Here is a 25982-nt window from a genome sequence, read left to right as displayed (position 1 = left end):
TTTAGCAGCTTTTAAATGTTTTGCTTAAAACTTATTAAAATATTCCATTTTATTAAGGGCTCTATATGTAGTACCATTCATATGAACATAAAATTTTCTCCTTTATAATCTTGAAAAACCACTTGACTCTATTCACCATTATGAATGATTGCTCAGCTCACGAGAATGAGTGACATTCATCATGGACAGATAAGGCCAGTGTTTATATACTCCTTTAGGGGAGAGTTTCCGTTTCTATACCTTCTCACATTACAATCATCACGGCTCCTCTCATTTTAAGCTTTTCATTCTCTATGTCTCCTTTTATCCATCCTAAACGAGTATCTGAAACTTACACATATCAAAATCCCACCAAAACACTCTAAAGTTTATGTTACCCTCTAATCACTGTCTTCTCTATCCTAATTTTTTTAATCCATCATTTGCTTTCTCAGAAAACACTAGTAATCAGCTAGGCGCCAAGAGCAATGGACTCTATTGACCTCTTTGCAGCGTTCAGGATTGTAGAATATACCCTTCTTGAAATGTGTGCTCCTCCACTGCTGTGCAACATACCCGCCTGGTCCTTCCTCATTTCCTCTGACCATTCTTTGTTAGGCTTCCTCCTTGTTGTTATTAAATAATTCTGACCTTGGCCCTCTTCTCTTTTCTAGGTATTCTCTGTACTTAAGAGCCTCAGATCCCACTGCTAACAAATGACCAATATTCATCTATGAGAATTCATCTCTAAACTGTAGACCAAATGTCCTAATGTAAATCTCCACCAGTCTTTTCAATAGCACTTCTTTCTTAAGGTGCCTCAATTAGAATGTTTTCCATTTTTACAAATTATCTGCTTTTTAATTTTTTTTCTATTTTGGTAGAAGTCAGCTGTTCACCAAGTCAGTCATCTGGAAGCCTTCTACATCTTGTCTGTTCCATTCACCAGCCCATTCCCAGCCCCAAAAGCAGTACCTGATATAAGGCAGATACTCAATAAATACTTGTCATATAAATAGATTCTCAACCACTCACTGCTCCTCACTGAGTACATTTCACTATGGATAATGTACTGCTAAGTTGGATCCTAAATTTTGGAAACTTCTGACATAATCATTTCTTTTTCTTTCTTTTCTTTCTTTCTTTCTTTCTTTCTTTCTTTCTTTCTTTCCTCCCTCCCTTCTTCTTCTTCTTCTTCTTTTTTTTTTTTTTTTTGCATTAGTTCAGGCCATCATTATCTTTCTCCTGAATTACTCCATTGATTTTCTTACTCCCTTTATCTTGGCTTCTCTCCCTTGAAACCTCTGATTTTTCTCTACATGATTTCCAAAGAAATGCTTAAAAATATAATTCCTATTCTTTGAGTTACCCGAGACCTCAAAAAGAAGGCCTCCATCACAATTCCCATGATCTGATGCTATCTCCTCCTTCTCAATGACCCTTTCCCTCACCAGCTCCTCATTCCCCACCTCCCACTATTCAGTGATGCTCTGCAATTTTCATTCCCTGTATCTGCCAGAGCCACCATGCTATTCCTTAGTCCATGCCCTATGCTTGGAATATTTTTGCCCCTCACATCTTCTACTTCCAACATATACTCCATTTGTCGCCTCACCTAGGGAGTCATTGTCACTATCTCTGAAGGAGAACTGACAACTTTTTCTACCTTCATTATTCCCTATGTAGACTCTACTGATGGCCTTCATGTAAGTGGTGTGCTTATTTACATGAGTGTTTCTTATACAAGGCTATCAACTCCTTGGGGGCCATGACCATGAGTCATTTCTCTTTAACATTCCTGTAAGGGCTCTATAATTGTTCGCTGAATTAATACATAATTTATCAATCATATCATCCCAGAGAAACAAACACAAGACACATACCTCCTTATTTTGAGAATTCTCTGAGGCAGAAGGCAAAGGTTCTACTGTATTTCCAGGACATACAGCCATCTGACTTACCGCATCTTTATTTCTAAAAGAAAAAGCATTGACCTATCATAGCATAATGATTCATATTATTTCCATTCTTTTACTTTGAAGACTCAGAAGGATTATTAGAGAAAATTCTGCAACTGGGACTATAACACTCATACATTTATAAATGTTTTATTTTCAGTTAAGGAACTCTGACTTGAAGACTAACAAAAAGTACTTAGTAAACCAGGAAAAGAAAATGCTTACCTGATAAAAATTATTTTTACTTTAGAAGGAGCACATTTAATGATCGAAGAAGCATTCTGATGACTCCTTCCGTATAAAATTTGACCATTGATCTATGAGAAACAAATAGCATTAACTGAACCTGAAATCTTAATTTTGCTAATTCTTTATCTTATCTAGCTAATAAAATGGTCATTTTTTCTTCCTTTAAAATATTATATGTGTTTTCCTTCCCAGAGCATGAGCCTGATTGTGATGGTGAATGAAGACAAGCATTTTTATCTTTTTCAAAGATTTTATTTATTTATTCATGAGAGACACAGAGAGAAAGGCAGAGGCGTAGGCAAAGGGAGAAGCAGACTCCATGCAGGAAGCCCGATGTGGGACTCAATCCCAGGACTCCCTCCAGGATCACGCCCTGGGCAGGTGCCCAACTGCAGAGCCACGAGGTATCCCTACAAACCCATGTTTAAAGCCAACTTTAAAATGCAGGTTGGGCAGCCCAGGTGGCTCAGCGGTTTAGCACCACCTTCAGCCCAGGGCATGATCCTGGAAACCTAGGATCAAGTCCTACTTCGGGCTCCCTGCATGGAGCCTGCCTCTGTCTCTGCCTCTCTCTCTCTTTCTCTCTCTCTTTCTCTGTGTGTCTCTCATGAATAGATAAATAAAATCTTTAAAAAAAATAAAATAAAATGACATGCAGGTGGTCTGATCCCCACAGATGACAAAGGCATCACTTGGACCCACTGTAGGTAAGCAGGGAGTAAACTTCCTGCAGGCACCAGGCTTCCAGTGTGTTCTGTACAAAGCACAGGCTCTCCTGGAAGCACTAATGACCTGCACAGATTGCCCTGGAAGTCCCCTGTGATCACAGTTCTGAGTTAACCTCAAAACCCAGGCTTGAGATGAGGCCATGGGGAAAAGCACTCCCAAAGGCAGATTTGGGATTTGGGAAGCAGAAAAGTGCTGAAGCAGAACGGTACCCATTGGGAAGTGCAAGGCATCTGATCATTTAGCCATTCCTAAGTCATGCCAGCCAGTGGAGAAGCAAGAGTGCAAGAAAGAATATTAAGGCAATCTGAAGACACGTGGATCCCAGCCTCCAAAAGTCAAGGACAAACACAACAAGCAAATGCAATTCGAAACACTATAAAGTATGGTCCAGAAATTTATTTTGTTTGGATGGCTGAGTTACTGTTTTCATTATTTAGCCTTAACCTTGACCCCATGGCACCCCACCCCCATCACTTCTACCATAGGAATTCAACTTCCAGAATGTCCAGTGGGTCAACCTCATTACTGAAGAGGGATTGGTCATTTGGCTTTTCAAAAGCTCCTAATAAAAATGCAGCACACAAAAAAATGTTTTTGAAGTGTGATCTTTATTACTGTCTTGGGGCAAAAACTGTTTCTGGTGCTACCCAGTCACAACCTTTTAATGGAAGTTAATGGGAACATGGACTCTACTTAGCAGAGATCTGGTTTACAGCCAAATTTGCTGCAGTGCATCTATTTTATTAGGCAAGCAATAGTTTTCTCAGTCACCAAATAGGGCCCGAGTGGATTTTCTGGAAACTGATGATTCCAGTACACCAATTCAACAAGAGTAAATTCAGCGTTTTCCACAAGAACTTACCTCTAGAAGCTCATCTGCAATCTGCAGCCGACCATCTTTCCCAGCTGCTCCATTTGGATCAATCCCCACTACAAAGACACTCATCCTGGATCGGTCCTTGTTCCCAGCAAGACTTAGACCCAAACCACTACGACCTTTCTCCAATTCAATCATATGTAGCTCTCCTGTTAGGGTTCCATACCGCTCTCTGACATTTTCTACATACAACGACAACAACAAAATTACAGGTACTGAGTTAATTTACAGTCGATGTTTACTATGGAAGGTTATTTAGCTTCAAAAGGGCATTTACTTGGACCAAAATGTAAATCCCAATTACCAAATTGTAAAAAAAAAAACCAAAACAAAAAATACAACTAAATTCTGGCCACCCAGGTGTCAAGACCAGTTTCCTGGAGTACCAAACTTTGAGGAAATTTCTTTGCATCTGGAGCACAGAGAGTGGAGGGTCTGGACAGATCAGTTCACCTAGGTGGATTCATTAACAAACTCTCAAAAGACTCTGATTAAAATGGAGTGCCACTTTGTCATTTGCAGAGAAGAACAGAACATTTAGAGGATTTATCTTTAGTGGTCAGTGGAACCTTTTCTCCCATAGGAAAAAGGGCATGCATGTCGCACTTGGTTGGGCAGCTGCTTGGTACATATATTCAGAATAAGAGGAATATATTTTCTTATTGCACACAGCCATCAGGTAACGACAATCAAGATGCTTGTCTCAGCTTTAGGACACATGTCCTAATTAGAGGAGATCATTCAACTCTCCCATCCCATGTGTTCAAGAGGTAGAATTTATTCTTGAATCTGAGAAGACAAGACTACATGCAGGTGCCCTAGGCCACATAGGCCCAGATGAACAACCACCCAGGAGCCAACACGAAGTTCCAGCCATGTGAGTGAGCCCAGTGCAGCTGAGCCCAATCAACCTCAACACCATGACACAATAATAAACTGTTTCCTTAAAGCATTAAGTTTTGGGGTGGCTTGTGACATAACATTCTGTCTCATGTTCTCAGAGTACATTCTGGCCACCTCAATAGATTAGCAATATATTGATTCTATTGAAAATAGACTTAGAATACTGCAAAATTTACAAATTATGTTACGATGCAGCTGATGTCTTGCATTCCATATTGATTCTTAAGTGAATCAACTTCATAAACTGTCATTTCCTGATTCCTTCTAGAATCTAGCAGCACAATTTTTATACACTGTATACTCCCCAAAAGCATATGCCATGGTTTCTTAAAGGAAATAATTCTATTTTTAAAATAAAACTTTTTAAAACACTGATAACATTGATAATTTTTCACTAAATTTTTAACATTTCCTTGTATAAAGGTTTATTTCATTTAAAAAAAGAGACACTGCAATGATCCTAATAACAGCTGCCTTAGAATGCTTCCTGTGCATCAGACATGGTGGTTAGCATTTCTCAGACATTTCAAATTTAATGTTAGCAACCTGGGTAAGGACAGTATTTTCCAAAGAAGAATGGCCACTAGGCAAAAACTTAGAGGCAGTTTTACAACTTGCCAGACATCCCAAATTTTCATCTCCACAATTATTCCACATTACCACGCTAGTACCAAAAATGCTAGAGTTCAAGGCAAAATACCAACAGCAACCCCTTTTACAATTTTACAGTGAGGAATCTGAGATTGGAGAGAGACAATGACTTGTTCAAGGTCATCCCGTACTTCTGAGAGTGCCCTGCCCCCTTTAATGCTCACACAAATGGCAAAATGGGCTTTAGCAGGACGGGTCCTTTAACGGAAAGGAAGAACATGATCTCATGCCTGGAGAATGTGTGCTGTGTTCAGGCAAAACAAACAGTAATTTTTCCACACAAAATTGCAGTATGTGTAACTAAAGCTGAAACATACTTATCCATCCAGGGCATAAGCCTGGAGAAACTCAGCTATTTTTAACGTCTCTTATATATCACAAAAGGCAACTTACTCCAGCTGTAACCAAACTCATCCTCTTTATCCACATCTTCTGAAATTTTGCTTGCAGATGACTGTGTATGATCACCGCTCATCTCTGCAAATGCTGAAGAAGGGGGCGGAGGCACAGTGGACAAGGGAGCCTTTTCTGGCTCTGATTCCGACTGACTGGATGCCTGTGGGAACAGGAAGAATGAAGTGGGTATGCGCAGTCTAACGAAGAAAAACCCAAAAGAAATAAAAGTATAATGTCAAAAACTGGTGCTAAAACACCTGACACATAGATCATGGGAAAAAAATATACATATATGTGTGTGTGTGTGTGTGTGTATATATATACATATATGTATATATATAATATATGTGTGTGTGTATATATATATATGTATATATATATATATATATAGGTAGACAGGATTCAGGTAAGGTTTAAATATACCAAACAAAGTAGTATGTTCAGAGCATAATTCATTAAACTGTTTTTTGGTATTTTAGGCCAATGAATTATTCAATTTGAAGGCTTCAATGACAAACTCCTCCTTTTGGAAAAAAAACTCTCTTTCAAAAGTTTTCATAAATATGCAGGGGTCTGGGCAAGATTCTGTGGATCTAGAAAAGTCTTCCAAGAAACTAGGACGAAGTTAACAAGTAAGTTAATTAAGCAATTAAAGAAGTTCACAGGTTGCTTGTGAGACTATATATATAAAGAATTCCTCATTGCTACCTGAATCCTCTCTCCAAGTGCCTCTCTTAACAAAACCATGAGAATGAGCAGGACACATGCAGGTTCACCTACCAGGGGAGCCAGTTTGTCAGCACAGAGCACACAGACTCAGTTTTAAGGGACATCATCATCCCTTTCTCAAGGTAGCTCACAAGGTAAATGAGAAAACATGAGAGACCACCTCATACAAACCCAAAGTGTGGCATACTTGCCAACACTGAGGGCTATGGGTCCTATTTCAAAAAAGTGACTTGGTATCAGGTTCCTATATTATAGATTATCAAATAGAATACTAGAGTTCGAAAGGCCCGTAAGTCACTGAATTCATTTTATTCACTTTGCAGATGAAAAACTTGAGGCCATAAGAAGATTTGTTCAAAATCACACGGTACTATATTTGTTTTGCCTCAATTTTTAATCCAATGCACTTTCCATTATGCCATGCTGTCTCCTCTAATTTCCATAGTGACAGTAACTAATTCAATGGTCAAAGATACCCACTGAAGTTCTAATCGTAGTATGAAGCTGTCCCTGAGGCCCTGAACATACATTTTTCCTCTCTTTCACTGTATCCTTTATCCTTCCAAAAATCCTTCTGATATACCTCATTTTGTTTTATATGTGTGTATTTGGAAAAAGATTGCAATTTATAAAAACTTCCTATAGAACACATCTAATGATAAGCATGCACACATATTTAGGAATTATTCATTGGTGTCAAGAATCAGAATACCACAGAATATTACCTAATACTAAAACTATATAACACTGATCTTTCTTTGTTGATTCAGATACCACTTCAGGATTCTAAGCTGCCCCAAAATGAACCCAATAAATATCAAGTACTGTTTTCCTGGCAAAGTAAAGGAGGATTGAATGATAGAAACTTATAGGCAATAGATTTTCAAGTTACAGAATCCACTGTGTTAAAATGTTTGGTTTACACACAACTGGCCACATCAGACCAAAAGTACCAGTGCAAACAATAAACAGTGCATTGCCATAAAACTCTCAAATCAACAATGTGCAAATGAAAATGACAAATAAAAAACCTCACTTGATCCAATCCAGGTTCATTTAATATACTAAGGTTGGGGAGGGGGGAAGTATATAATTTACATTTTCTTCTGGTTAAAATTAAAAAACTATAATAACAGAAAATGTTAGCAAGTATAAATTAAGCCCATTTGATTTCTAAAGAGGGGAACAAAATCTGCTTTAAACTTCCCATAATTTTAATAAATTTATGGATGCAAATGTAAGAGATCTTGCTTCATAACTTTCCTCAGCTGCCATTTACAAAACAACAACAACAAAGAAAAAAACAAAATCTGCCAGTCTAAAAAATTGTTCAGGACCTTACTTAGGCACAATGTTTTCATATCGTGAGTAAACTGAAATAGTGTCCTAACATTACTGATTAATCGTAAAACAAATACAAGCCTGTATTTACAAAGGGGCAATTAGGTGTTCTATTTTACTACTCCTAAAACCTTCATTCTCAACGAAATCATGTAATTAGCTTGTTGTTGACACTTCTTAAGATTTTTTCATGAAAATATAACTCTTTAACAAAGATCAGCTAGCCTTCATTGGCAAAAAAAAAAAAAAAATGCAAAGTGCATTTGAAATCACTCCATGCCATGTATGCACACATGTATAACATACACACATAGCACACTGTAACACACCTACTGATTCATGAAAATTTCACACTGAGACAAACCTTAAATGGTGTGGGAGCAAAAGGGTTAGTTGGGGAACAACGGAAGGTAACTCTACTTGAATTCTGTAATTCCTACAGTAACAGAAAACATATTCCTTCAGATAGAGAATCTTTGGTTATCCATATTACAACAACATGAAAATCCAATGAATATTCATAAAATGCTTCTGGAAATTGTTGAAAGCTTTCTTCCTTATCACGATCAAATTATAATATACAAGTTCTTGTAAGTTTCTGTTTCAATTTTGGGCTTGAAATTTCATCAAAATATGAGACAATCCAAGTATAGGTTTACCAAGCAATGAACAGTTACATGTTTCCTGATTCAGATATTTACATGGACATTCAATTTATGAATATTCAACACACTCCTGCATATACACAATTATTTGTAGAGAGATTAACACACAGAAGGTCTTTTTTTAGGACCACCTTGTATAAGTCTGAGAAGGACTTAAATGAATACAAGGCTTTAAATCAATTTTGTGTGAAAGTAGTTCATGTATTTGGCAATTAACAAAAATTTACATATCAGAAAATTTAACTCATAACCAAATATAGGAAAGGCATTGGACTCACGATTCTCCCTTACTGTTCAGGAAAGCCATCTAATTTCATAAAAATGAATATGCTCTGGTAAAAAAAAATGTGCTTAAGACAGGATTTACATGCCCACTCCAAACACACAGTTTTTGTTTTTGTTTTTTTCTTCCCTGCCCAAATTTAGTAAACAGTGAACTAGGACAAAGGCATAGTAACAAAGAACGAAACATTTGCAAAAAGCAATGGCAAGACAATGGCATTATCCAACCTTGTCAGCGTTGAATTGTAGAGAATCAGCAAATGGGTTAGTGCTGCTGAAGTTGTACTTAGGGTAAAGGTTGTGCGGCAAGGAAGGCAAAGGGGATTTCTAAAAGGAAACATAAGAGGCGCTGAGCGCAAAAGAAATGTATTTAACACAACTCAGTTTTAAGAACAAAGTACTGATTGAAATAACAGTGTGAAACCAGATCCTGTCAGATCTAGTAACTAATAACAACATCATATTAAACAGTCTAGAACTAAAGGTTTACCTCCAGTGACCTGGATCTACACCTGAATCTCAACCTGGCCATAAACTATGGAGGAAATGAGTTTGTGAAATTGATACCAAATTTCTTTTATTTTCACTATCACAGACATACACACATAAGTTTTGCCCACTTTCTACATTAATTTATGTTCCATGCAGAACAATAAACAGTTTCAAAATTAAAACCATAAACGTTTTTTTGTTTACATTTAAAAGCAAATTATGCTTTTTTGGTAAAAATAAAAAGATGGTCTATCTGTTCCTGAATGCAAATTAAACATACCAGTCTATCACTGGTAACCTTCATGATTCTTTTATCTTGTTTCCCAGGAAAGAAAATTTTCATACTCAGGCTAGAGATTAAGGTTGCTTCAGATCAACAGTTTTTCATTTTTTAAAAAAATGAAATCAACAATTTTAAAGAAATGAACCACTGTTCAGTGGTATTCTCTATTTCCGTCCACTTTCTGTGGAGGTAGAAACACTGATTTATTTTCCTATAAAAGTTCCCATATTAGGGGGAATTATGAGGCTTTGAATATATCTGAAGTCCTGCCTTAGATTGTTTCTCATAGATTTTGTGGCTTGCTTGAGATATGCCCTGTGCTAGGACTATTGGAGTTGAATATACATATTAAAGGCAGGATGACTGCCAGATAGAATTTAGCATTTTCATAGTTTAAAAAAAATAGGAAAGTAATTTCCTCAGCACAATAAATCCTTCTCCTTTTCATACCCGCTATCTTTTTCTTTTATTGACTACATCTTTCAGGGGAAATTGCAGACATTTAAAATTCATTTTGGCTCCAATTAAATGTTTGTGTTACTTCTGTCTATAAAAAAGTCCTACTGGCAAGCATCAAGAGTAGGGAGAGGTTGTCATGTGACACCACCCTGTCTGGGAGAACACTCTGGAAAGACTCTATCCTCAGTATGCCTGCACTAAAGCTTATGCCACATTACCCTTTCAATCTGCTCTTCTTGCAATGTTTTTCCTACAGAGGGAAGATGGGAAAAAGAAATGGGCACAATGACATTTCTGCTCATCTCAACTTTCTCTTTGCTTTTCAGTTTAAATGTCAACTCCTACTTTACAAAAGAAAAGATCACAAATGCCAAGGAACAGGACCATTTATTAAGGTGGAAAAAATGACTAGGCAGAGATTAAAAACATATTTTAGGCAAAATAACTCAATACTATGGAAGGTGGAAATTATTTCCAATCCTCATACATGGAATTTTTAGGCTTTACATTTCCTTTGTAATTCTATAGAACGATAAAGAAAATAAAAACCATAATGCCAATGGAATGAATATTGGAAATGGAATATTTAGAGAGAGCTCTAGTTTTTTTATTTTGCTTTTTTTATTTGTTTCAATTTCCAACTCTTAGAGGATTAGAATTTGGCCCTGATAGCAAAGTATAAAAGTACAGCATGAGCACAGCAAATGAAGTGGTAGCTATTACTATGAAGAGGTTTATAGGAACAGGCCACATTTCTTATTAAAAAATCGATGAAATTCCTGTTTATAATTCGAAGGGCTGATAGGAATGGAAGTATTATTAACTAAGAAGCACAAGGAAGACAAAAACATTCTCTGGCCCACATGAATAGGGCCTACCCTTTGGTATGAAATGTGGTCCAACTGATGGAACTGTCAAGAATAAATCAGTAAGTATGGAATTTACTATTATTATTCTCAGCTCTGGGAAGTTCTGATTCTCAAATAGTTTATGTGCTAAAGGGACTGTCTTTTCAGCCTATATATAAGATTTTTTTGAAGTTTTATTGCACCTACAAATAAAACATTTCCCACTAAGAGACTCTTATGTATTTGTGAGTTTTTTCCTTTAGATTACTCAAGACATGATTCTTTCATAAGGAAGTAAATCACTGAAAATAGAGTACATATATCTCATTTGAAATGCAAAAGTAATTCTGATTTCCCAAAGCTGAATGCATATGTAGAGGAGGAAAAATATCTTTCCTCTATTCATCTTAGGTTCTCAGCTGGATCTCTGTAATAAAAAACAGATTAACATGAGAAAAGTATCTATACTGATTTAATGTTAACTTTTACGTGACACAGAGCCTTCATAAGATAATGAAGACCTGAAGAAATGGTTAAATATGACTATTTTGACACTAGGTTTGCTGAAGAGTAGAAAGACAGGGAAACTCAATAGGACAAAAGAGTATGAGCTAAGTGGGGAAATGGGCAAACTTAGCATTCATTCAGATTCTTACCCGGGCCCCTGCATCTCTGGAGGTAAGGATGTTCTTTTCCTCCAGGTACGGGGAGGGGACCTCTCACATGAGGGTTTTTATGACCTGCTCCAGGGGAGAAGGGGGGGGGATCTCAGAGTCCTTCCAGCACCTGTCTTTTCCTAAATTATTTCAGTTTAAAATATTCAATATGCCAGGGTGTCCTATCTGGAGGTAGCACGCCCCGAATCCTGTCACATGTATCTTGACTAAACATGTCACTCTAGACAAGATTTCTCCCAGAATGATTTCTATAAACTCAAGCATCATTATACCTCAGAAAGTAAGACAGGAATGTTTTCCAAGTCTATGAGAAAGTCTTCCCAGCTCATTAGAAAGTGACTGGCATTGAAAGAAATGTAGTTTAAGTTTTTAAAAGTACTATGAAGAATCCTATTCAGCAGTTTACAGTATTGTCCTACATGATATAAAAGGTGGAAATTAAAAATAAAACAAAAGGAATAAAACCCACCCACACACACACAAAATAGTTTTAACTGAAACAGCCATTCACCAACACCATAGTGCTGTATCTGTTTGACACATAAATGGAAACAAATGTGGAAGGATTTGTAGTTATTTAAACAAACTGAATATCATTTGAAGAGAATGCAGCATGATGCAGCCCGACCATTTGGCAGATTTTCTCATCTGAATGGATAATTATTACCTAACAATAAACAACTGAGTGATTAAAAACGGCAGATGTGAAGATAACTGCTTACATTAAGAACTACTCGATTCATTTCTTACAGTGAACCCAGATCAGAGCTACACCTGTCTTGATAACAAAAGGAAGGACCAACAGGATAAATTTGGTCACTTTGAATTCCTTGCACAGCACAATGACAAGTTACTTTTACTGATCTACAGAGCTGTCCTGCTACTCTCTATCATTTGAGCACAGATGTCTTATATTCTTAATTTTGAAATGATAAATTATAAAATAATTGTATATATTAAAGTTTTAGATGGTTCTGTTAACTTCCCTCACATATGTTCACATTTGCCTTTTAAAGACAACCAACCCTCAAAGCTAATGAGCAGGTACTTCAAAGACAATAGGTATAACAGCGGTTGTTTTGTTTTGTTTTGACTAAAATCCAGAAGTAGAACCTCTGTAAGTTTCAGGAAATCTAGGAAGCTCCTGAAATGATACCCAAACTTTTCAGTAAACATGTATGTTTCAGAAGAAGTTTTCAAGAGGTATGTGGCCCAAATATGTTTATGAAGTGTTGCATGTGAAAATAATCTTTTTTTACTGAGATATAAAGAAGGAATAGTAAAAAAAAAAAAAAAAGTTTAATCTTGGAGTAATTTTCATCTTCAGAATCATTAGAGTATATCAAATATACAAAGACTTATTTAGTGTCTTCTCCATCAACATTCCTTAAACGCATTCACTGTACTTTTAAAAATATTTTTAAAGCCATTTGACTTGTCATGACTGATGATAAAATGGGCTAGTAGGTTTCTGTCTCCACCAGGGGCTGTCTAGTGATGAAGAGCTAGACGGCGATCATGACTGGGAAGCAGCAGTTATAAAATCATGCATATTTAAACATACTGCTTAAATTTCCACTACGTACAATGTTCAGTGGGACAAATGCATTGAAGATATTCACAGGTGGTCATGCAATTGCATAAGCTGGGAATTCTATCTAGAGGATGTACGTATAAAGAAAATGTAATCTCTGGCTTCTCAGGAACTCAGAGGTCACACACTAGTAAGCTAAGTGATTATATCACATTCCTCCTAACAACATATATATATATATATATATATATATATATATATATATATATATATATATATATATACAGTGAGTACTAATAATTATCTATCTAGATACCTATGGCCACCAATAAATTCTACTTCTGTGTGTTTTCAATAGACTTGAAGTGTTTATTAAACAGGTAGAAGGGACTTTCAGGACAGCTCAATTTAAAAAAAAAAACAAAAACAATATAAGATTTTAACAAGTCTCCTGAGATTTCAAGACTGGATACCTGTTCCTAGAGACAACTTGGCCCTCAATACATTAGATTCCAAGTTGAACATTGTTTGGATTTGCCTACCTTGCCCTTTGTGTTCGCTTACCCTTGGTCTGTTTATAATGCTCTGTACCATAAAGACTACGGGGTTGCCTGCTTTCCGAATGGCTTCCACAGCTTGCTCATGGCTTGCATCTCTGAGGTCCATTCCATCCACCTGCAATGGAAGGCCTCAGCTTAACATTTCAAGAAGCTACAAAACAACAGAACAATTTGTGGATCTGGAGTTTTGAGGATCCTGTGTGAGGCTCCCGGAAAATCTGATAAAAAATAATTGAGACTACTTGTGAGACTCCAGACCTTTCTCATCTGTCTGGCAAACTTGCCATCTCTTATTCTGAACCCTGATTTCCATCTCCCATAGTCAACTGAAACAATAATCAGTTGAAATGAAGGCTCTGCTTCTGCTTTCCTTATACTAGCAACTGTTCCTTTAATAAATCAAAATCATTAAAGAAATAATAGAGGGGAACTGCCTTGCAGCAACGACTTCATCATGAAAGTCACTGTACAAATTTTCTCCTGATTCATTATAGACTAGTTTGGGAAATGAGTGGGCGATGCTTTGTGTGTTTCTCTCTGTTTAGAGAAGCTTAAAGTTAAAAACAAAATTCTGATGTTCAGAAAAATCAGGTTATGGCAAGATTAGTTTTGCAGGAAAATCTTTGTAGTAGACACGACAGGAGCTGGAAGCCAAGAACTTGTGCTTGTTAGTAATTCTTTTATAAATAGCTTGAAAATGAATGTTATTTTGTAACTTTTTATTGACCCTGGATTGCCTGGGTGATGATCAGCTCAGCTTATGTACTATATATGAATAGGAAGGAAAACAGTTTGAAGGCCAAATGCTAATCCTGCCAGAAAACTATAGGATACTATCATCATTTATCATTTCCAATTACCAAAATATGGTATACACAACAGAATAGCAAGATTGGAATATACACAATTCTGGAAAAGAAACTCATTATCAGATCTCTGCATAGAACATTATCACCTTTGAAAGAATTATACCCATGCAAATGAAAACCTCCCCCGGGCTGATACTTAGATAATGTAATATGCATTTCAGTGCATATTAAAAATGCCTTTAATTTTTTGTAGAATAAAAGTTAGTATTCACATCTACTATATACTCCATTTGTGGAAATATTTAATAGGACATTAAATATCTTTGCTCCAGTCCAAAGAACTGTATCCTTAGAATGGAATACCTTGTAGGTTTCTACTTGTCTAGTATAAATACACTTTCACAAACTTGGCAAAGATAGGTTTCAGAAAATCCAGGATTACAGAGGCCTAAGGCTTTCTTACTTACTCCCATACATAATAGCCTTCAATAAACCACTGCTAAACTTCACACAATATTTTACAACACACAGAAAAATACTTTTTTCTTCAATTTGAAAGGAATGCTTTAACTCCCTCAATACATTTAAATAACATTTTGGTAAAAACTATGATCAATCCTTTCTAGAAAGAATTATAAATAGTTCTTACTTTTTCTCCCTAGGCTAAAGGTATTTAACAGTTAATTATCCATAAAATAAACTGCCCTGTGATAATCTGAAATTGGGAACTTTAGATAGTAGCCTAGTGAAAAGAGAGTTCTTTAAAAAGGGGCTAAGATATCCTCTAATGAGAGACAAGGAAGCAGGAAGAGAGAACAAGCCAAGCCCATCATTCTTCCTTATAAACGGCTGGTGGAAAAAACAAGACCAAATAGACTTGGCCCTTCTGTCCTCCCAAGTCTCAATCCTCTTCCCTCTTCAGCTCTCACAGACAATCAACCATTAAGGACTAAATAAATAAATCCTAAAAATGTTCATTTTACAGTTGTGGTTCAGATGTTATAACCTTCTTCTACACAATTAATGCATTTTAATGGTAAGTTATATGGATTTAGAAAATGAGAGACAATCACTTGTATAAACTAAATGTAATGGTCCTTATCGTAATAAAGTGGTTGGTTACTACTGGGAAGCTGTCTCTTTTACTCACCTTATAAATCCTGACAACTTAGCAAAACTGGGTCAGGTACCCTGCCTCTACTCTCTTAACTAAAACTAAATCAAATAATTTACCACACGGTTCTAAAGTGACTTGATTACTTAAGTCTGTCACACTTGACAGGCAGGCATGGTGCCTTGTTTACTGCAAAATGCCCAGAGCCTGTCATAGCATCTGGAATGCAACAGCTGCTCCAGAAATATTTGCTGAGTAAATGAGTAGTGACCCTGGGAGAACAGTCTATTTAAAATATCATACTTTGTTTTGAGTTAAGAGATTAGGAACATTTTGACTAAATACTTCTCTTACACATACCAAAGTTACACATACATGAAGGTGTAAACACACACACATACATACTCTCTCTCTCTCTCTCTCCTCAGTAATGAATGGGCACAGCACTCAGAAGAAGGAGGAAATACTGAACCTGGACTGTGGGGGTGGGAGCATTTACATAAGAGATAATCAGGCAAATTAGCATAAAAGATTTATCAAAAAGACTAACTTGGAAAACAATTTTATCCAATAAAGTTAATCTACAATGAAATGACAATGTTAATCTACAATGATCATGACAACAAAGAATTTCTTGAAATAAAACCTCGCTAGAGAACTTAGTTATGATATATTTTGTGTAAGCATACATAATTTCAAACAGTTCATTTTTTTCTTCAAGAAATTGGTTTTGTTCTTTCAAACAGAACTTCATTATTTTAACTCAGGGCCAATGTTGGTTATACCTCCAAATATTAGTCTCTGAGTCAAGATATATAACGTCACCATGCACTGAAGAAAAAAATTATGGATGAAATGGGACATATGAGAAAGAAATGCTTTAACAACAAACACATTTTACTTTCATATTCGGTCAAGTGACCAATGTAAAGATGATTATTCCCTTATTAAAGAGGATGGAACAGGTGAAGAACTTTGGCACAGAAAGCTCACTAGAGGGTACCTCTACTATTCTATCTCCAGGTTTCAAGGTTCCATTTTTGCCAGCTGGACTATCGTCAAGAACATGTTTGATGAAAATGCCCCTCATCACTTCACCGTTGCTTAGACGACTCCCCATGCCTCTTCCACCAACAATGCTGATGCCCAAGGATTTGCTTGGTTCTCTCCAAAGTTCAACTCTATAAAGAAAAAAAAATAACTCTTATAAGAAAGCTTCTATGGGATAAGCTTAATAACACCAGGTTTTGCAATGAATGATTTTTGGATAGGACACCAAAAACATAGGCAACAAAAGACAATTAGACTTCAACAAAATTAAAAGTTTTTGTTAATAAAATAATGCTATCAATAAAGTGAAGAGGCAACTCACAGAATGGGAGAAAATATTTGCAAATCACTTTATGGAACAGGGATTAATATTCAGAATATAAAGAGAACACCAAAAATCAATACTAAAAAATAAACAATCTGATTTTAAAATGGGCAGAGGAATTACATAGACATTTCTCCAAAAGGTGGAAGCAACCCAAGTGTCCATCTAAAGATGACTGGATAAACAAAATAGCATATATATGTAATATGACTTAGCCTTAGAAAGGGAGAAAATTCTGATACATGTTACAACACAGATGAACCTTGAAAATATTAAGTGAAATAAGCCAGTTACATGAAATAAAGGACAAAAACAATACAACTGAACTTAAATACCTAGAATAGTCAAATCTATAGAGACAGAAAGGAGAATGGTAAAAAGTTTCTTGAGACAAATGAAAATGGAAACACAACATAGTAGAACTTATGGGATGAAACAAAAGCAATTCTGAGAGGGAAATTCATAGCATATATCACAACATTTAGAGACTAGAAAGATTCCAAAGAAGCAACCTAATTCTATCCCTTAAGGAACTAAAAAAAAAAAAAGAAATGACTCCAAATTCAGCAGAAGGAAAGTGAGAGTAGAGATGACAGCAGAAATAAATGGAGAACAGACAAGTAAAAGAAAAGATTAACCAAATCAGGAGTTTATTCTTTGAAAAGATAAGCAAAACTGATAGACCCTTAGCTACACTAACCAAATAAAAAGGGGCCAAATCGAAAAAATTATGAATGAAAAATAAGGTATCACAATTGATATCACAGAAGTTCAAAGGATAAGAGGCTATTATGAACAACTATACACCAACAAACAGGACAACCTAGAAGAAATGGAGTAATTCTTAGAAACATACAACTTACAGACACTGAAGAGGAAGAAATAGAAAATCTTAATTGATCAATTACTAGTAAGGAGTTGGAATCAGTAACCAACAAAGAAATCAAAGAAAAGTTCAGAACCAGATGGCTTCACTCGTAAATTTTACTAATCACTTAAAGAATAAACACCAATCTTTCTAAAATGCTTCCAAAAATCGAAGATGAAAGAATACCCAAACTCACTGTAGAAGATTATCCTCATACCAAAACCAGAAAAGGTCACTATTAGAAAAGAAAACTACAGTAGACAATATCGTAATACCGTTGAGTGAATCTGTATGCAAAAATTCTCAATTGAATACTATCAAATTGATTTCTACAGCTCATTAAAAGGACCACTCACTATGATTAAGCAGGATTTATCCCTGGGATGCAGGAATGGTACAACTTAGGCAAATCAAGCAATGTGATAAATCACATTACTAGAACAAAATAAAAGAATCATATCAGCATATCAATAAAGAAAAAAAGCATTTGACAAAATCTGACATAAGTTCATGATAAAAACTCTTAACAAATTAGGCATAGAAGGAACATATCTCAACATTATAAAGACCATATATAGCAAGACTACAGCTAACATCATACTCAATAGTGTGAAAGGATGAAAGCTTTTCCTCTAAGATTAGGAAGATTAGGAAGATTAGGAAGAAGACAAAGGTGCCCACTTTCACCATACCTATTCAACATAGTATTGGAAAGCTTAGCCAGAGCAATCAGGCAAGAAAAATAAATATAAAAAGAATCAGAACTGGAAAGGAAGAAGTAAAATTGTCTCTATTTGTAGATAACATAATTTCATATGTAAAAAAATCCTAAAAACTCAGCTAAAAGACTGTAAGATATAATCAATGAACTCAATAAAGTTATGGGATACAAAATTGACATTTAAAAATAAGTAGCATTTCTCTACATGAACGATAAAGTTTCTGGAAAAAAAACTGATCTCATTTACAGTAGCATCAAAAATAATAAAATAGTAATACACTTAAGGAAGTGAAATATCTCTCCTATGAAAACAACACACTGATAAAATAAATCAGAGAAGACAGAAATAAATGGAAAATATCCCGTGTTCATGGATTGGAAGAATATTGCTAAAACGTGAATACTATCAAAAGCCACCTACAGATACAATGCAATTCCAATCAAGATTCCAAAGGTATTTTTATTTTATTTTATTTTATTTTTAAGATTTTATTTATTTATTCATGAGAGACACAGAGAGAGAGCAAGGCAGAGACACAGGCAGAGGAAGAAGCAGGATCCATGCAGGGAGCCCGATGTGGGACTCGATCCAGGGACTCCAGGATCACGCCCTGCACCGAAGGCAAACGCTAAACCGGGCTGCCCCCAAAGGTATTTTTAAAGAAATAGAAAAAGTATTGCTAAAATTTATACAGAAACACAAAAGATTCTTTTTTTTTTTTTTTTAATTAACTTTTATTGGTGTTTAATTTACCAACATACAGAAAAACACCCAGTGCTCATCCCGTCAAGTGTCCACCTCAGTGCCCGTCACCCATTCCCCAAAAGATTCTTAATAGTGAAAGAAATCCCAAGGGAAAAAAAAGAACAAAGCAAGAGACATCAGTCTTCCTGATTTCAAGCTATTCTACAAAGTTACAGTCATCAAGACAGTATAGTACTGGCATAAAACAGACACATAGACCAATGGACAGAATCAAGAGCTCAGAAATAAACCCAAGGATATAAGTAAAATAATATTTGACAAAGAAGACAAGAATACTCAATGGAGAAAAGATAGTCTCTTCAATAAACAGTTTTCAGGTAACTCAATATTTACATAGAAGGGAATGAAGGTGACCCATATTTTACACTACTCACAGAAATTAACTTGGATTAAGGACTTAAAATAAGACCTGAAACCTACTGTGATAATCTTTCTATAATATATGTAAAATCAAAGCAACATGTTATATGCTTTAAACTTTTACAGTGATGTATGTTCAATTATTTCTCAATAAAATGGGAAAAAAGAAAGTAGAATGATGGTTGTCATCAAATGGGGGAGCAAGGATGGGGGGGTTATTATTAAATATTTAATGGGTACAGATTTTTAGTTGTGTAAGATGATGTATGTGTTCTGGAGGATGGATGGTAGTGATGGTTACACAGCAATGTGAATGTGCTTAATGCCACTGATTTGCATACTTGAAAATGGTTCACATGGTCAAATATTATGCCTAAATTTTTAAAAACTCACTGTAATAAAATGTGATAGAAGTTAATTTTTGCCAATTTTGTCAATTTATTAAGTTTTAATCAGTAGTAAAACAAAACTATTTTAAATAGTTTCCCAATTATGTGTTTTCTAGGGTCTGATCAACACTAATGTATTCCTGAAGCGATTGGTTATGAGTAAATACTGGACTCACACTCCAGACTAGGACGTGGACCAATATAAAAGTACCATTTTCCAGGAGCTCTATTATGGCAGACATTAAATAATCAAAAAATTCAACTACTCTTGAACATATGGTAATGTCTAAGCTTGGAAATCAAATCAAGGAAAAAACATTCCTGCACCTATGTCAGAAACTGATCTCTACAGAAGTCTTCTTTGCCAAGGCAGACCTGGGAATTAATGGTCAGGGCATGGGAAGCCGTGGCTGACGATATTCTGCATGATCTGATCCTACCACCATCTCCCTAAACTCATCTCCCATAATTCTCTGCCTTCTTCTTTCCACTCCAACTACCACAGCATCTTCTCCTTTTTTTCTTTTTTTTTTTTTTTAGCATCTTCTTGTTATTCCTTAAGTTCATCAGGCATGTTCTCCTGGTTTGGGGCCTTGGTGCTAGCTACTGCCTCTGCCTTGAATGCACTTCCTCTACCCAAGTAATACACACGGACACTCATATTTAATAACTGCATATAGCTCTGAAGAGCTATGAATGCATTAAGTTCACGTCTTATGAAAAGACTAGGTTATATGACTAAGGTCATTTGCAGTGAGGCGTCTGGCTGAGAGTAAAAGAGTAGAGACACTTAGCAAAGAGATCTGAGGAAATGAGACTATAATCTGCTCTGTGCTGCAGGAAGGGAGACACTGTTGGACATTAAACAGGAGAAGAAAGTATAGTCCAAACATGCCTCCATGTGAGGAGCTCCCAGAAGAGAGGGAGTAAGAGATTGAAGTAAGGATTACTGTGCGGTGAGGGATGTTCCAGGAAGAAAAGGCCAGGGATAAAAGAGTACCACGGGTGGAGGGAGATGAAAATCCTGGTCAGATGGAGGCACCTGAGTTCAGCATATTTTCCCTTATTAAAAATCTGTAATCCACTCTTATCTGTTTGGTTTGAAAGGATATCATCATGTTCCTGAATCTTAATAATGTTTGCATGAATAGTCTAAACTAGTTAAAATCATATTCAACATTTTCTCCACTCTGTGAATTCTGTGAAAGACAAGAACCAAAATCCTTCCTTGTTTCTTAAAGCAGTTCCTAAGATAACATGGCAAAGCAAAGAAGTCAGTAAATTGAGCCATTTGTAGTAAACATTTAAGAATTCAGAATACATACATGGGACTACTTAACCCTCTTAAAAAGGGGAAAAAATAAAAGAATGAAAGATAATGTCTCCTAGGATTCTTTGCAATTAGGGTGAATTGGAAAGTGGTTCTTATAATTTCTTAACTAATAAATAATAGCAGCAAATACTCCTTTAGAGCTTATCATGTGCTCAGCATTATTCTCTAGGTGAGTTCCACAATCTTTCATTTAATTCTCACACCATTCCTAGGAGATGGATACTCTTATTAGCCCCATTTTACAAAGGGAAGAGGCACAGAGTTTAAACCACCTTTGGATAATAGCTCTGTACACCTACATAGGGTCTGGCCGAGAGCAAAGTGCTTTCAAATACAGTGTACTCTCTAGAAGAAAGGCTGTGACTCCTTAAACACAAAAACAGAGCTGCTAAAGTGACCACAGTGCTGAGGAACCAGACTCACTCACTGAACAAAACATGGTAAACATTCCATGGGCAGAAAAAGGAGACCTATAAAAGAAAAATTCTATAGAACATGTCCAAAGCTAGTTGTATGGCAAAACGGCAACCTTTCTTGAACCCTATACACAGGCTTATAAGGAATGAAATTTATAAAAGCAAAGTAAAAGAGCTCTGAGGCCAGGCTGCTTGAGCTCTGAACGGTGTCCTTGGGTTCATGTCCTGATTTTTGCTACTTAATAATTGTGTGACCCTCTACAACTTAATTTAGTCTCTCTCTTCTGTTCCTCAGCTATGAAATGGAGCTGGTAAGTCTCTCTCTATTGGAGTTCACTGTGAAGATTAAATTAATGAATGTATGCAAAGTGCAAAATGAAGCTTTGGCATATAGTGAGCAAACAATCTCTTATTACTCTTATTATGATGACTGGGATTATTATTACTGAAGCAATGTAAGCACGATATAAAATTCAATCCACATGAGAGGTGAGAAACTGTGCACGCCACCACCTTAATCCTGCTTTGCGTATACATTGTTTATTAAGACCAGATACCATTTTCTAACTATCAGATTGACAAAAACTTGTTTCAATGATCATATGATGTGGTAACAAGGATGTGGGGAAAAAGGGAACTTCCATATTTTGAGAATTGAAGTAGAAATTGGAACAGCTACCTTTAAAATCAAGTTGACAACTTCTGATAAAGTAAATAATACATTTAAATCCGTGAGCCAACAATTCCTCTTATGGGTACATGCCCAGATAAATTCTCATACACATACATAAGGAAAAAATATATATACTGCATAAAATCATTACAGCAGTGAGTAAATGTTAAGTACTCAAATATTGGCCTGGGAATAAATGGTGTATATTCATATATTGAAAATCACTGCAACAATTACACTGAATGAAGTATCAACATGATAGATGTTCAAAACACCAGACAGAGAGAAAAGTAACAGGATAGAAAATGATATATACAGTATTGCTACCAATTCTGTAAATGAAAATCACAGGCAAAATAAGAATAACAGCTTATTTATGATCTTAAAATCTATGCTTTGCTAAAAAATATTCTCTATTTGCACACAAAGTAAACTTCTTTTAACAATATAAATGAGTGTCCCATCATGTTTCCCATGTTGTCAAGCACATTCATAACACTTGCTCATTTACTAACAGTCTGTTTATTTTGGTAAGCTCTTCATACATTTCTGTGAACTTTTCCCAAAGAAGTACCTTTGTTAGTGAGTGCCGGGTATCTTCTTTAAGATTTCTGGAAGTTCCAGACATATTCTCTCTATAAGGTAGTTACCACCTTTAAAGATATCTCAGGCTGATGTGAAAACTAAAATTGAGGCTAAAAGTATAAAAATCTTCCAGTTCAGAAGCTACACCCAGCTTTTTCCTAACAATAAAATTTCAAAGTAATTCCTGTGTCCAACATTTTCAAAATATTTGCTTAGTTATTAGTGATGTGGTGATTATCGACCAGGCCAACCACTGACTTGAGAGCTCACTCTGCATTAAGAACCATGCTAAAAGTTTTACATGCATTATCACATTGAGTTTTCCAAATTTAAGATTCTATTATTAATCTCATTTTACAGATGAAGTAACAGACCTAGCAAAGATGAAGAAATTTATTTTAAAAAGCGTCAAAGTTAGAATTCTAATATGGCTCTTATGGACTCCAAACATTTTGCATATTGTCTTCTAAAATCTACTTTTTCTCCAACAGCATTATTAAAACTGACAAACCTTTTTCTTTGCCTGTGATTACTGTCCTCCAACTAAATTAAACTAAATTAAAGTTTATCACTATGATCATCATCTACAAAATAATTTCATCTAACTTACTTTTTTCTTTATCTTCATATAAATAAGAAACAACATAATCTATTTTCTGCCACAGGTTCAGAATTTATATTCATTCTCAGTGCAAGTGATGATGTAGAAAGACCTTGATTTCTTTAAGAAGGCTAAATAGCTTTTTAAAGAATTCCAATCAAAAAGCCATTTTATTTTTTTTTAAAGATTTTATTTATTTATTCATGAGAGACAGAGAGAGAGAGAGAGAGAGAGAGGCAGAGACAGGCAGAGGGAAAAGCAGGCTCCATGCAGCGAGCCTGATGTGGGACTCAATCCCGTCTCCAGGATCACGCCCTGGGCCGAAGGTAGGCGCTATATCACTGAGCTACCCAGGAATCCCCAAAAAGTCATTTTAAATGGCTATAAATGCTTACTGTTTTTTGTGAAAGCAACATAAAATGTTTTCTATACTTTGAATACGGCTCACCCTAAAAATGTTTAAATGTAAGCAAGGAAAATCATCAAACTCTATTACATCTCTGCAGAGTAGAAATTTTTCTCTCTTGAGTATTTTATGTATTCATTGTAGAATACATATTGTTTCCTAAGAGCAAGAAACCATTATGATGGTTACCTGTAGATCTGTTTAGAGGGGATATCCATTGATGACTAAGATTCTACACTTAATGCAAAATACCTTATATATTTTTTTAATTATTTTGTGTCTCTCTATATCTTGCCTGTCCAAGTATATTATACTTCCTTGAGGGCAGGATTTAGGTCTTATACTTCTCTGTTATTCACACAACCATCTGCATCCATAATCAGGACTCAATAAATTCCTATTAAACTGAATTTGATTTTACTCAGCATGAACACAAAAATATGCCTTAGTTGATGCATAGTGATATATCTGAACATATTTAGGAAAGCTATCTTTTATACTATAAATGAAATTGGTTCCAGACAGAGTATGGGTTAAAATAACTGCAGGCTGTGATAACAAGCTGCTTAAACACACACACACATACACACACACACACACACACACACACATTTTGAATATATATGCTACAAATGCTAGAGAAAATTTAAATTAACATTTGGTGGTATACCTAAGATTGAACTCTATAGAAAATATTATCCATTCCAAGTACTTATGCATAATTTTCTCTAGTTAATTTTATTTAGTCCCTTCTTTGTACCATATTCATATATACATGTTAGTTTAGACCTTGTATAATAACACATTGTCTTCTCCACCACACACCTGAAGAAATGGAGGGTAGGAATATTAAAACTTAGCTTTGCCCTATGTCACAGTAGCAAGTCATAATCCAGCACATGAAACCACACCTCCCTATCTTTAAACACTTACTAGGCAGAAGACAGAAATAGTACTTACCGCCTGGGCTGGTTCCAATTACTGTATGCTGCATTTTGAAGCTCACTTTCTTCTCCCTCTCCTTCTTCTCGCTCTGGTAGTTCTGGAATGTCTCTGTCAAAAATTTACACAGTGAATATTCCAAAGTCCTAGTAAAACCATGCAAGTTTTTCTTATATATATTTTATTACTGATTTGTTAAAAATGCAGAACTACTTTATATTTTCACCATACTTAGCCAATTTCACATTAAGGGGGGAAAGAAAACCTGATCAAATGAAAATAAAAACCTTACATCAGAATCAGTCTAACATAATTTAGTCTGGAGATACAGCTGAATAGTAAGGTTGTTCAGTAGTCTGTTTCCTTCCCAAGGAAACATGGAAGAATAAGGAAAAGGAACAAGAAGGGGATAAAATATCCGCATTTTAAGGAAAAATCTTCAACAAGTATTTCTTAAACACAACATATTAAAAGATAGAAGAACCATGTAGGTTTTAAGTTTGTACAGCCCTGATTGATCCCTGCCTTGAAAGAATTCTCATCAAGTGAGGCAGAAATTTAGCATCTCTGCTTCCTAAGGATGGGCCAACGTCTTCCCTTCAGGAAAGACAGAAAATGCTGAAATTCCAGCTTCAGTCCATCCAGACGGGACACACAGAATACTTCTTTCAGGAAGCAGTTAACAATGTCCCTGTATTCAAGGTCACTTTCCAATTTCTGTAGGAATTCAGATATTGCCAAATGCCAGGCATGTAACAAAATGTGTCCAGTCTGTTAACTAATTGTAAAATAAACTATAAATAACCATATTGCTAAATGTCTTGTTTTTCTGAAGGTATACTCTGCATCAATGAGTGACACTGTAAGGGCAACAGAGGATGCTTAAGTCAATCCTGGTGTGTCCTTGTGCTGTTAGTTAAACTTGGTTTTCTAAAGATGTCTTTTGAAAGTAAAGAAGGCTATAAAATTATGATTTAATAAATGTTTGCAATTGATTTTTATAGGAATTGAA

The 25982-nt window shown here is 35.6% G+C and overlaps 1 protein-coding gene across 13 annotated transcripts in view; it reads right to left on the bottom strand.

Annotated features, from left to right (window-relative positions):
- The window catches only part of MPDZ (multiple PDZ domain crumbs cell polarity complex component), a 164523-nt gene that overhangs the window by 29045 nt on the left and 109496 nt on the right, over window positions 1–25982 (bottom strand). For 9 of the 13 annotated variants that reach the window (XM_041761417.1, XM_041761409.1, XM_041761412.1 and 6 more), the window contains 8 exons: window positions 24989–25081; window positions 16539–16716; window positions 13617–13727; window positions 8988–9086; window positions 5740–5902; window positions 3778–3974; window positions 2163–2254; window positions 1863–1953 (listed from right to left, as the gene is read on the bottom strand). In XM_041761417.1, coding sequence (XP_041617351.1) covers window positions 1863–1953; window positions 2163–2254; window positions 3778–3974; window positions 5740–5902; window positions 8988–9086; window positions 13617–13727; window positions 16539–16716; window positions 24989–25081 — 1024 coding nt within the window. The remainder of the gene's footprint in view (window positions 1–1862; window positions 1954–2162; window positions 2255–3777; window positions 3975–5739; window positions 5903–8987; window positions 9087–13616; window positions 13728–16538; window positions 16717–24988; window positions 25082–25982) is intronic. The other 4 variants (XM_041761415.1, XM_041761419.1, XM_041761420.1 and 1 more) reach the window with 2 other exon arrangements.

Source organism: Vulpes lagopus, chromosome 7 (genome assembly GCF_018345385.1).
Source record: "Vulpes lagopus strain Blue_001 chromosome 7, ASM1834538v1, whole genome shotgun sequence".
NCBI classification, from domain to species: Eukaryota; Metazoa; Chordata; class Mammalia; order Carnivora; family Canidae; genus Vulpes; species Vulpes lagopus.
Note: the sequence above shows the minus strand (reverse complement) of the source record. Positions and strands in the feature narration are given on the sequence as shown.